This window comes from Mus caroli, unplaced genomic scaffold (assembly GCF_978045245.1).
Source record: "Mus caroli unplaced genomic scaffold, Mus_caroli_1 scaffold_3, whole genome shotgun sequence".
Taxonomy (NCBI): Eukaryota; Metazoa; Chordata; class Mammalia; order Rodentia; family Muridae; genus Mus; species Mus caroli.
The window spans coordinates 133,556,879-133,569,675 of NW_028227258.1; the positions used below are offsets into that span (position 1 = coordinate 133,556,879).

A 12,797-nucleotide genomic window follows, 5' to 3' on the forward strand; every position below is an offset into this window, starting at 1 on the left:
CAGTGCCCAACCCGGGAAAGACCATCACACTTCAGCTTTGCTTGGATGATCAACAGCTAAGTGTTCTGTGTCCCTTGCACCCCAACTGTCTGATTTACAAACTTGGGAAATAGAGAACCTATGGTTGTAGAAATTCAAGATCTGGCATTTTATTATTATGGACTCCTTTCTGCTGTTTTAGCAAATGATTATGTTTAAAATCAGTTTTAAAATGTGAGATGGTATCAAGGAATTATTTATCTATTAGAGAACATTTATTACGTTAGTCCTTTGATTCTTTTTATGTATTTTTAAAATTGTCCCTGATTGCTGGGTGTGGAGGCACATGCCTTTAATTCCGGCACTTAGAAGTAAGAGGCTGATGGCCTCCCACGAGGTCAAGGTCAGGCTGGTCTATAGAACAAGATCCTGCCTCAAAAAATAAAATCAAAAAAGATACCACCAGCTGACATGCCATGTTGGTGAAGGGACAATGTGATAGGACTCCACCTGTAAAGAAGAGTCACAGGAAATGAATGACTATTGACAGGGAGAATCAGCATTCCCCAGGGATGAATTGCCTAATTGGTTATCGAATACCAAGTGGTCAGCTGTAAAAACATCATACAAGCAACACTAAGTAGACTCTGCAGGCTGCATTTGTGCATTTATTCGCATATACACTTAGCAAGCAAAAGAATCTATGGATTTAAGAGAGAATAGGGTGGGGCCTGTGGGATGATTGGTGGATAAAGGAGAAAATGATGTAATTATATTGTAATTAAAAATAAAATAAATTTTCACACAAACAAAAGCTAACCACTACCACCACCAAAACCTGTCTGCAGTTTCTTGAATTTGATGCTAGTCTGAAGATCTAATAAAATATTTACCCCATCAATCAACAACTACATCTGATTAATGCTAGCAGGCAGACTGCCAGAACTCTTGCCAAGGGTTAGGGTCATAGCTTAGTGGCAGAGCTCTTCAAGTTCGGAGTTTGGTCCCCAGCAGTGGAAAGGAATCTTACCCAAATGGAGAAGCAAAATGATGTCAGTGAAAGCAGATTAGCAAATGCACAGGAAAGCCTGGATTTCCATTTCTTAACTGACTCAAAGAACTCACCTGTGTGTGGGGTGAGAATGGATGTGTTTGGGATAAAGGTCAAAGGCCAACGTTCAATGTCACTCTTTCTGTCCCATGAAGGAGCTATTGATATTAACTGTGTTCCCAAATGTGGGAAAGCCTTTGTTGTGATCAATTCTGGCATATGAATATATTGGTTAAATCAAGTAGTTCTTAAAACAAATGCTTGCTTCTTCCATCGTTTCTTTGAAACTTGATCTTAAATTCTTGCTTCAGAGAAAATGGCATGAACCCAAAAGATTAATACATAAGTATTGATCAAGGCCTCCAGGGAAGGGGTCTTCCTGTCTGTCCATCAGGCATTCTCTGTTCCTACCATGGTCTTAGGCTGAGCTGGGAACCTCTGCCAGGTTGGCACTGTCAGATCACAGCTCCATTATTACAGAAAGTCTTACTTCTTTTTAAGATCTTGATAATGTTCTGATTCTATCCAAACATTTACATCAGAGAAAGTGTAAATATGGATAAATTTTCATTAAAAAAAGATTTTTTAAAACCCACTTCCAGAAAGGAAAAACCTCCCTATATATTTAGTTAATCCTTTTCTCTTTCTTTCTTTCTTTCTTTCTTTCTTTCTTTCTTTCTTTCTTTCTTTCTTTCTTTCTTTCTTTCTTTCTTTTTTTCTTTCTTTCTTCTTTCTTTCTTTCTTTCTTCCTTCCTTCCTTCCTTCCTCCCTCTCTCTCTCTCTTTTCTTTCTTTCTTTCTTTCTTTCTTCTTTCTTTCTTTCTTTCTTCCTTCCTTCCTTCCTTCCTTCCTCCCTCTCTCTCTCTCTTTTCTTTCTTTCTTTCTTTCTTTTTTTCTTTCTTTCTTTCTTTCTTTCTCTCTTTCTCTTCCTCTTTCCTTCCTTCCTTCCTTCCTCCCTCTCTCTCTCTCTTTTCTTTCTTTCTTTCTTTCTTTCTTTCTTTCTTTCTTTCTTTCTTTCTTTCTTTCTTTCTCTTCCTTCCTTCTTTCCTTCCTTCCTTCCTTCCTTCCTTCCTTCCTTCCTTCCTTCCTTCCTTCCTTCCTTCCTCCTTCCTTCCTTTTTTTAATTAAAACAATTACCATTACAGAACTCCTTTGTCAACATCCCTTTTCAAATGCTTATGGAGCCATTTCTACCAAGACAAGCTTTTCTGGTCTAAAGGTTTACACTGGGCTGAGGAGATTTGATTTACATGTCAACAATTAGTCATATAGCAGGTATTCTGCTTTCTGTTGCCCACTGTTTGTTTTAATCTTAGCTAAATAGTCTTAACTATATTCTTGTGTTCGAGTCCATTTTTGTGTTTTGACATCTATGGGACAAACTATCTCATCTGTTTATTAATTTTAGATAGTTTCAAGTTATATTTTACATTATTTTGATCAGCAATATTCCCTATAGATGGAATGAAAAGGCAATCTGTATTTATCCCTTAGTTAATTGGCTTCTAATATGGTAAGCAACTCCTCTTAGCTAGCCCGAGATAGCCCTGCTAGATAGGATTTTTCAGTCATGAACATTTTGTGTATATATTTTTAGGTTCTGTGCTTCTTATATTAATTGTTCCTCCCATGCACTATTCTACCACCATGTGTTCAAGATAATGTAATGGCTTTTGATTACAGAAAATTTCCAAAACTTTTACATATTCTAATCACCTCCCTACACATTTTTTTCCCCAAAAGGCAGAGTACAGCCCACGTCCCACAGCAGGCCTGAGTCTGCCTGGTTTATTCTTTCTATTCCATTCCCCATCTCTGGTCTTCCTTTCCTTTGCTAGTCTGTGCCTACTTCCTTCTTGGGATCTTCTTATCTGTAGTAGATCTCTGAGGCTCTGCTCCATTTTGCACAATCTCCTGGCAGGCTCTCTTCTATGGTCTTTATTATGGCCACCTATTTATCCTGTAATGATAGGTAAGTACAGCTAAGCTCTTTACTCAAGTCACTTTTTATTTGACTTCCACTTGGATATTTGCATATCTGGATGGCAGTGGAGGTCATGACCTTCCCCATGTATTTATTTTATGAGGAGCTTTAATACCTTTGGTTTATTATGTTAGAAATTCCTCACATTCATGACCCCTTTCTCTCATTCTCTCTTATGTTCAACCTAGATCCTTCCTATTGTGCTTCATAACCATATCTCAGATATTTTCTGTTTTTCTTTGAAAGGTGTATCAATGAGGTTGGCTTCCTCTCTTATTAATGGCAGTCTCCTTCTACTTCATGGCACACTGGATTGTGTGGCTTTTTTTTTTTAATTCCAACCTTCAGTAGCTCCCAGTCAACTATAGTTAAAAGCTAAAGGTCCTTACCATGGGTTTAAAGATATTATGGAAGCCTTGTCTCTAATGGAGTTTCTAAAGCAAATCCTACTATTTTCCAACTCTAGCAACATTTAACCTACTGTTGTTTCTATGCACACTGCATTAAAAAACCCTTGGTGACTTAAGTCTGACCTGTTTCCCAGTACCCTTTTCTGTTCTTTGCCTTCACCTAGATAGCACATCTTTTAACACATGGGATGTTCCAGACAGTTCTCCACTCTGTTTCTCCGTGTCCTCTGAGTATCTCTACCACTTTATAAACACATAGTTCTTCAATGATCAGATCTTATCTGTGTTTGTGTCCTCCATATTGTGTGAGGTGTGTGCCACTCAAGATTCATCTAGAGAGTATTCAGTATATACATGACTGAATGTTTTAGGGCCAGAGGCTTTCCTTAGTGTCCCTAGTAGAGATTTAATTCAGGTTTACTGTGAAAGCTCAGGTCTTTTGTAAATTGATGAGTGATTAGCTATAAATATAAGTAGACAACTAGTTAGACAATCAATGCCAACTTCTGTCATTTTACACCTTTGGTAGCAGATTCACTAGGATGTAGCAACATAAGTTTTGATAATCCAGTGGTTAGTATAGGAAAGCAAAATAATTCTGTTTTGATACTCATAGGACTTTATAGCACAAAGAACACTTTATAAGGTATATACATTTAAAAGATGAGGTTGGTTGGTGCTGGACAAATGGCTCAGGAATTAAAAGTAGTTGTAGATTTTTCAGAGGACTATGATTCAATTTCCAGGGCCCAAATGGTAGTTCACAACTACCTCTAACTCCCATTTCAGGGGCCTAACACCCTCTTCTGACTTCCACCAGGCATATACACAGTGCACAGACATACATGCAGGCAAAATATTCATACACATAAAATAAAATAAATAAATCTAAAAACATGAAAGTGATATTGAAGGCTTCCAGGAAATCATGTCAACTATGAGACAAGAATCTGCTTTACACATGTCTGAACTATCCCAGTGCAGCAGACAGAAGGGTGGAAAAGGCACTAAGCAGCCTCAAAATTGCCAAAGAAAAGCATTCTATTAAAAAAGAAAGAAAGGAAGGAAGGAAGGAAGGAAGGAAGGAAGGAAGGAAGGAAGGAAGAAAGAAAGAAAGAAAGAAAGAAAGAAAGAAAGAAAGAAAGAAAGAAAGAAAGAAAGAAAAGCATTCTATAATGCACCTAAGTTATCCTTAGCACTTCCTTCCAGACAGAAATACAGCCTAAGAAACTGTCCCAGCCAAGAGGAGTCTAAGAAGTTGTGACAACTAAATGCAACATGGTAGAACAAAGGTCATTAGGCTCAACACTAAGCAAGCTGGGCCACCCTGAGCAGTCCATGTTGATGCTGTTCAGTAGTTCTAACACATGTAATACTCACTTCTCTTAGAGACTGTGTGGAGAAGGTGATGCAGTACAGTGAACTTTGTTACCACTTTGATTTTCCTATAAAACTGCAACCACCCTAAACAATGTAATGTTTTTTCAACAACAACAACTAAAGAATGGTAAGAAAAAAAATGTCCAAGGCTCAAACAACAAATATATTGCATTAACTATGTGTTGTTCTAGAAGTCATTTTTCTTAATATAGAGATTGGATAGGAAAAATTAGCTATCCAAAATCCTACAAAGATTGAAAAAAACAAACAAACAAGAAAAAAAAAACAACTCCAAATTGAATAAAAACAAACAAAACCCACCATTGATTCAAATGAAAAAAAAAATACGGGAAGTTTCCTGTAATTAGACTACTGGTTTGGGACAATAATTCCCTGTAATTGGATTTGTCAAAGTGCTCCTGGAGGTCCTGATTTAATTTAGCTCAATTCAATTCAATACGTGCTTTTTGGGCACTTGCTTTCTGAAAGGTCCTTGGTTTGGCAGAGCTTAGTGGATAGAAAAGGTGGGCAAGATATTCTTCCTCAACTAAAGTGGTCAGTCTCCATAAGAGCATGAGAGTGTTACAGATCTACTCCACAGCCAAGAGAGAGAGAGAGAGAGAGAGAGAGAGAGAGAGAGAGAGAGAGAGAGAGAGAGAGAGATGGGGGGGTATTGTTACCCAAAAGAAAAAGATGTACTGGAGAAGGGCTACAGCATTTGTATGGATGCTGAAGTTTCATCATTGGTTTCAGGGGTGAAAGGGCTTGTAGAGACTGACAGATAAAGCATGGCGGCCAGTCATCCCAGAGCATGGAAGGCACAAGAGGGCAGAGGACTTGTAAAGGGGCCACCACAGTAGCACAGTAGGTGGGCATACATGGTGTTTTAGTGAGAACAGAAGGAAAGAAAGCTATGTGGCTATCCTTGTCTATGCAGCATTGTATAAGACTGTACAAAATGATCTGCGTTTAGAAGGACATGGTCACCATCTGGACTTCACTGTTTTATTTAAAAAATTATTTTCATTTCTATGCATTTGTGAGTATATGCCACATGTGAGGGGTGATTGTGGAGGCCAGGAGAGAGTGTCAGATCTTGGGAGCTGCAGTTATAGTCTATAGTGAGTCACCTGATGTAGGCATCAGGCCTGTACTCCATCTTCTGAAAGAGCAGTGAGGAGTCTTAATCCCTGAGAGATCTGGTCAACCTACAGCCACTATCCCCATCCTCAGGGACCTCTTCAGCTCAAGCAGGGAGACGGCGCCAATCCTGACTCAAGATACTACATGCAAACTTAGGCTCCTGGAGAGATAATCGTGAATGGAGACCTGGGAGGTAGGGTCAGGAAGGATGGCTCTTCACAGCTGGCTATGCTGTGGGTAGGTGACATCCAAAAGAACAGACTAGCAGAAAGACACAGAGAAGCACAATGTGATCTGTTTGGGGGAATGTTAGCAAGATGGATGTTCTGCCCTGAAAGGTACGTTCTAGTTCTCCTTTAGAAGACGGAGGGGGAGAATCATTCACAAAATATGATGAGGGCTTACAATACTATTACATTTTCCCCCAATTATCTGTCCCAAATGATTAGATTATCCTGCATTCTCCCTATAAAGAAGAATATGAACTCTGAAGGCAGAATATAAGTACATACCCTCCAGTGGTTCATTGCCCTCAGCACAGCATTTAACATGTAGTAGGAATTTTAGGAATCTTTTAATTTCATCATCACCTTTTATCCCACTAGCTGTATGCCCAGTAGAGGGAATTTTAAGCATATGTTAGAAGAATTGAACAGTGCTGAGTCAAGACAAAATGGAAACAATCAGCATGTGTTGTTGAGTTGTTCTGGCTTAGTAGTTTTGCCTCTAGAACAATTTTATTTGCTGTTAAAAGACAATTTAATACAAATTGTCTTCAAAATGTCATATCTTAGCATATTTATAGCTGTCAATAATTAAATAACCAACAGTAAAATCACAAGCATGGATTTACAATGAAGGTTATTGGATTTGCCTCTCAGAACTCTCAGTCCTCCAGACTGGCTAACCCTGTCCTATAATCTATTGAGCAGGACAATAATTATGGTCTTGTGACATTTTCTGTCAGTAGAGTATGTTCTGGGGATAAATACTGATAGCCAACCCAAAGAAATGGAGAAGAATGAGAGTGAAGATGGAGAACGAAATGTTGCACTGCATCAGTGTTAGGGCAAACCAGGGCAAGGTCACCTTGTGTTTATTCTCAGAGGGGTTAGAAAAGTAAAAAAGAATGGGATATAAACAGCTAACCCAAGAATCCACTGCTGTGAACAAAACAACCCATGGAACTTCCGGTTCATTCTGGGGGAAGAAAGAAAGACAAGAGCAAGACTGTGACTTGGGGAAATATAGGCAGACATACATAGAGACAAAGTATACACAGATAAGATGGAGAAGATCTGACAAGAGTCCATGAAGATGCCTGTGAGAGGCTCAGTGAGTACAAGGACTGCCGTGAAAGCATGAAAGCCAGGTCTGCTGTACACATTTGTAATCTTGGGGACTGAGGATGTGGGGCAAGGAGATCCAGTGAGCACCAGGCCAAGGAGAGAACCCATCTTGAAAGAGAAGGCAAACAGCATCTGAAGAATGACACCCAATACTGACTTCTGGCCTCTATATGGACACACACATATGTATAGCATGTACAATGCACACATGTCAACATGAACACATACATACATACATACACATAAAAAAAAAGAAAGAAAAGGGATCAAATAAAAAAGATGCCAAAGAAGATGGAGTGAAAAACTGTAACGCTTGGAATGTCCTTAAATGTTCATTTGTCTCCTGATTCTTTCATGTATGTGTGTGTGTGTGTCAGTCAGGGCTAACATCTGTTGCCATGCGCATTCATTCTTGTTTGTCTTAGAGCTGCAAAGAACAAAGAAAGAGCCACCTGAAGGACAGTGTGTCTAATAGCAATGGACAGGCAGGGCATACATAGGCCTAGAAGTACTACTACACTCTCCAGGCGACTGAGTCTATGCAGAGAGATAGTTATACAACTGTGTCCCAGTAAGAACTCAATTCCCCCAAATCAGTTCTCTTTGCCAGTGACCTATGTGTGATTTGTATCCAGCTAGTGTTTCTCATGCTTTGGTTTGGTTCCTTCCTAGTCTTCTTTTAAGTGACAGTCTCGATCTAGGCATGGGGCTTGGTACTTGTTATCTCAGCTACTCCTGAGACAGGAGGCTAGCTCAAGCACAGAAATTCAGGGCACCCTCAGGCACAACCTATATAGATGCTATCTCAGAACAACAACAACAAACATTTCTTACATTAGTCTGGGTATGTCACTGACAGCCACCGTCCCGTCATGTGTCTCACTCTCTCCATCTTCCTCTTCTTCCTCACTGCTCTCCGACTCCTCGCTGGAGGAAGAGTAATCAGTCACCTTCTTCAGGGGGCGGTTTGTTTCTTCAATTCGGAGTTCTCGTAATTCTTTGGCTAATGCCGTCAGATCCTACAAAAAGAAAAATTTGTAAGCATATGAAATGTAGTTACAACCAAAGCTGTATCTCCCAGCCAGCTCCAGCTTAAGCAACAAGGAAAAAAAAAGAAGCTCTATTGAGAACTGTGACAAACACAGTTACTGTATGGAACTACGAAAACGATGTTTGTGGTCTGTAGAAGCTAAGAGACGGGAGATGAAATCAATTCGAACTTAGTTCAAAACCAATAGTTATACTGGGACTGACTATGCATGTGCATATATGTGCATGCCGTGCTGTGTGCATGCGCATACATACAAACGTGGCGTTCCCTTTTTATTTTGAGAGGGTGAAGTTGGTCACCCTCAGAGTTGAATGGGAAAATAAATGGGATTCAAATTTGTTCCCCAAGTATCCTGGAATTCTTGCCCAAAGCCATGGTGGCCTTTCCTCTCTTGTGAGGGCTACTGGACCAAAAACTAGCATCAATCATACAACAGAGTAGATAGCAAGGTTCATTTGGTATGAAGTCATTCCCCAAAAGACAAAAGTACCACATCAAATGACAGCCCACCCCAAATCCTAGTGCCACTGAAATTTAGAGCCACAGGGATGTTAATCAAGAGGAGCAACAAACAAACAAACAAACAGACGAACAAACAAACAAACAAACGAACAGTTCTCTTCCAGAACAGCAGATGTTTTATCTTTAACTTTTAAATTCCAGTCACCTGGCAGAAGCCCTTACGAGAAATGCTGAAATGAGCGTGGAAACACTCAAAGGAAGCCATAATCCTCCGAGTTTTCATGAGGGTGATGAGACCTTGAGCCTTATGGATGTGATGAGGCGAGGCTTAGTCACCAGGCATAGTGCAAGACAGTGTGCTGAACGTCTGACTACCTTTGATGGGCATGCTTTCAGAGCAAGGCGGAGGGAGGCAGTTCTGCAGAAGCATGGCCGCTCTACTTTGCATGGGTTAAACTGCCCATGGCACGAAGCATGCAGATGAGGAAAAAGCAATTTGACATTGGTCTTACCATTTCTCCCTATTTAGGGACCCATGTGGGAATCAAAGCATTCAGCGAGAGACAGGGAGTTAGGGAGAAAGAAACTCGTTGAAAAATACTAAATCCCACATATTTCTTTTTCTCAAAAAAAGAATTGGCCATATTCTCTCTTTATTTCAGTCCAGAAATGTATTTGTCCAATTCACCTGGTGTAAGATTAACCTCTGTGACATAGTGATGTTAGGTAATCATCCCAATCAGAAGAAAAATCATGATAAACATGCATAGATAATGGTAGTTAGACTTTTGAGGCACCCATAGGCCATGGCATTCCTGCACTGTGGCTGCATGTCAATCACCACTGCTTTGGTTAACACTCAGGGAACAAGCACCCTGGCGTATCACTAAGATCTAGAAAATTCAAGCTGTCAACTGAATGTGTCAGAGTCATTTAGTTTTATTTTCATGTCTTGAACAGAAAGCGATAATGTCCCGAAGCCACCTGACTTAAGGCCCCATGAAGGGCAAGCTTCTGGAAATGGCAGCTACACTCTATTCCTGAATGCACTTGCTGGGACTTCGCCATACACGCACACTCCCTCCGACACACAACCCCAGTCTCCGCCATCTGTGGAAGTGAATCTAGGATGGGATCCAAAAGGCTTAACAGTGTTTAAAGACAACATATTATGAAAGGGGAGAGCCTCCTCACACAGAGAATTTTATACAAATATACTACTAGCTTCTTAGGCAATGCACCCAAACCAGGAAAGGCTAGTATCTAGGTTTAGCCTTCTGCACATCTCCTCTTGATTGCTGCTGATACATTTATCTTTATCAGACAAAAGGAGTATGGAGAACACGCTGGATGGGCACTATGGGACGAACTGTTCACACATTTGTCAAGACTCTGAAAGCAAGAGGACACAGCGAGCTTCCAAACTAGCAAAAAGGACAAATCAGACACATTTATTGCATATTTTGATTTTTATAAAGTTATACAATCAAACAATATAACTAATGTTTAAAATGTTACTTATTAAAACTATATTTTATTGTAATTTAAAGAGAGAATATGGTTTAAAGGAGTTTGTTTGTATTATCAAAAAGTCTAAGTAAAATATAATACTACCACTGTGACTTATTTAAAATACTGATACATTTCCCCTTGGGGCATGGCTACCTCATCTCTAACATTTCAAAATAAGATAAGAGAGAGATTAAACAACAAAAAAATAAAATCTATTTAGAATTATTTAGTTAAGTCCTTTACCCAATAAGTTAAAGAGAGTTTCACTTGCTAAAATGACCTACATTTCCATAAATACTGTAATTAGCAACACTTTAAAATTATGACCTGCTTTATAATTTTGGTTTTAATCAGAATTTTTTAATTCTGGTGTTATTAAAAAGCTTTTTCCTGAAACATTCAAAATAATTGCAAACCTATTTCAGTTTAATTGGTAGCAGCTTAGAGAGTGGGAACTGATGTACATTTCAAGGTAGCAGTAATAAGTGATCAAACATGATACCCCAAAGAAAATTAACCCTCCACTGCCAGTGGCCTCTGTGGCCAGCTGAACTTCGGGTTTTCATTTGCTCACTACGAGGACAATGGGCGATATCAACGTTGCAGAAAATAGACATGACACAATATTGCCACTACCAGACTCAGGTCCTTTTCGGACACTTTATCCTCTGACAATTCCAATTTCCTCTATATAATGAGCCTTTTATGGTAATTTATTGCTTGGCTGTCTCAAGCCTGAAGCTAAAAAGTGTTGAAAGGGGAGGAGAAATAAAAATGCTATTTAGCATAAAAATATTTGAGGACATATTAACTAATAAGGAAATATGGCAAAATACTGTGGGTTTTTTTTCCCCTATGGTGCAAAGTAAATAATTATTATTTAAGTTTCAACCGATCAGTGGGTGATTTTTAGAAATTGTCAGTTTAATTATTATTTTTTTATACCTGATTAAAAATAAACCCTAAACATACCGCTAATGTTTGCTTCTGCACATAGACTTCAGGCCACGCATTCGGTTATGGGAAAGTAAAAGTTATTTGTTTTCAAAAGTTTTATTAACTAACTGCAGCATGGTAAAATTTCACAGAACAGTGGAAAGTAATGCCCATTTAAAAGCTACCCTTTGTCATTTATTACTATGAGAAAAATTAAATGACTAAATTAGCAATAATAAGAAATAAGTTTTTAAAAGATGTTTAGAGGCTTTTTTTCATTTCATTCTGTGTCATCCAAGTAGGAAAACAGTTGCAGAAGAAGATGGGAGCTAAAACTGAGCTCAATATTTCCCAGCCCAGCACCTTCACCATTTCGGGCCAGAGGCGTTATATTGTGAGGAATTCCGGTTTGTTGCAGGACGTTTTGCTCCACCCCTTTTAGGAACTGGAGGATGTTTAGCCCCACCCCTTTTGGGAATTGGTGACTGTTTAGCTCCACCCCTTTTGGGAATTTGAGAATGTTTAGCTCCACCCCTTTTCTGTATCTCAACAATTGTCTCCAGTGCTGCCTCCCACTTTCAAGGGTAACAACTAAAACTGAGTTGAGATTTGCTGAATAGCTCTTAAGTAAAAGATGGGGGTAGCAACCATGGCTAAGAACCGCTGGGTCGGGCATGACCATCTTCCTGTGTTTCAGTGGTCCAGGCCCGTGGTAGTCAATGGCCAGGGGTGTCAGTTCACTGGGAGGCATTTGCTCTGATCCACAGTCCCAGAGGTTTGGGCATGAAGCTGCCCCTCTCATCTCTATCAGATTGTTGTAGAACACATCAAAATAAATGGAGTGATTTTCAAAAAACCTGGAACACCTGGGCTTACCAGAGGAAACCCAGGAGAGCTTTTTTCTCACAACAGCCATTTCCATGCTAATTTCTGGACTTGTACAAGCCCTTAAGTTGTTCATATGAATCCCACTTAATTGGCAGCTATGGTATCTAGTACCAGAAAATAATTTCCTCTCTTTTCCTTCTCAGGGGGGGGCAACGGATACAAAGTTGCGTGCCCCTCTATCCTTGTTACTACTGTAAGGGAAAAGCAAATAATGGAGCGGAGTTGTTATAACCAGTCCCTGGGCTGCAGACATGTGGAGTAGGGTTACTTTATAAACAGCAACCCCTTAACCAGGAGCGGGACTTTCTGACTCACTGTGGATGCTGTGGTAGTCACAGCTGTGATGAGAATCAGCTTCACACAATCATGGTACCCTAATTGCAAACGGTAGTACCGTACCTACGGCTCAAACCTGAACAATCACAGTGACTTTCTAAAGCACTCTCCACTTTAAACAATGCCTTTGCACACAGAAACCTAAGACCCTGAACAATCTTGTAAGTAAAGAACGGCAGACATTTTTATTGCCATTTGACAGATTATGAGATTTAGTCCCATTGTACATATTACTGAGATTATGAGACTTATCCCAGCCAGCATTCATTGAAGGTAGCCAAGCTTCAAATATAGCTTGCTGGTTCCTGAAGCCAGGG

The 12,797-nt window shown here is 39.6% G+C and overlaps 1 protein-coding gene across 5 annotated transcripts in view; it reads right to left on the reverse strand.

Annotated features, from left to right (window-relative positions):
- Tnik (TRAF2 and NCK interacting kinase) overlaps positions 1-12,797 on the reverse strand; it is a 403,188-nt gene that overhangs the window by 35,873 nt on the left and 354,518 nt on the right. For all 5 annotated transcript variants that reach the window (XM_021158657.2, XM_029475111.2, XM_029475112.2 and 2 more), the window contains one exon: positions 8,130-8,314. In XM_021158657.2, the coding sequence (XP_021014316.1) occupies positions 8,130-8,314 (185 nt within the window). The remainder of the gene's footprint in view (positions 1-8,129; positions 8,315-12,797) is intronic.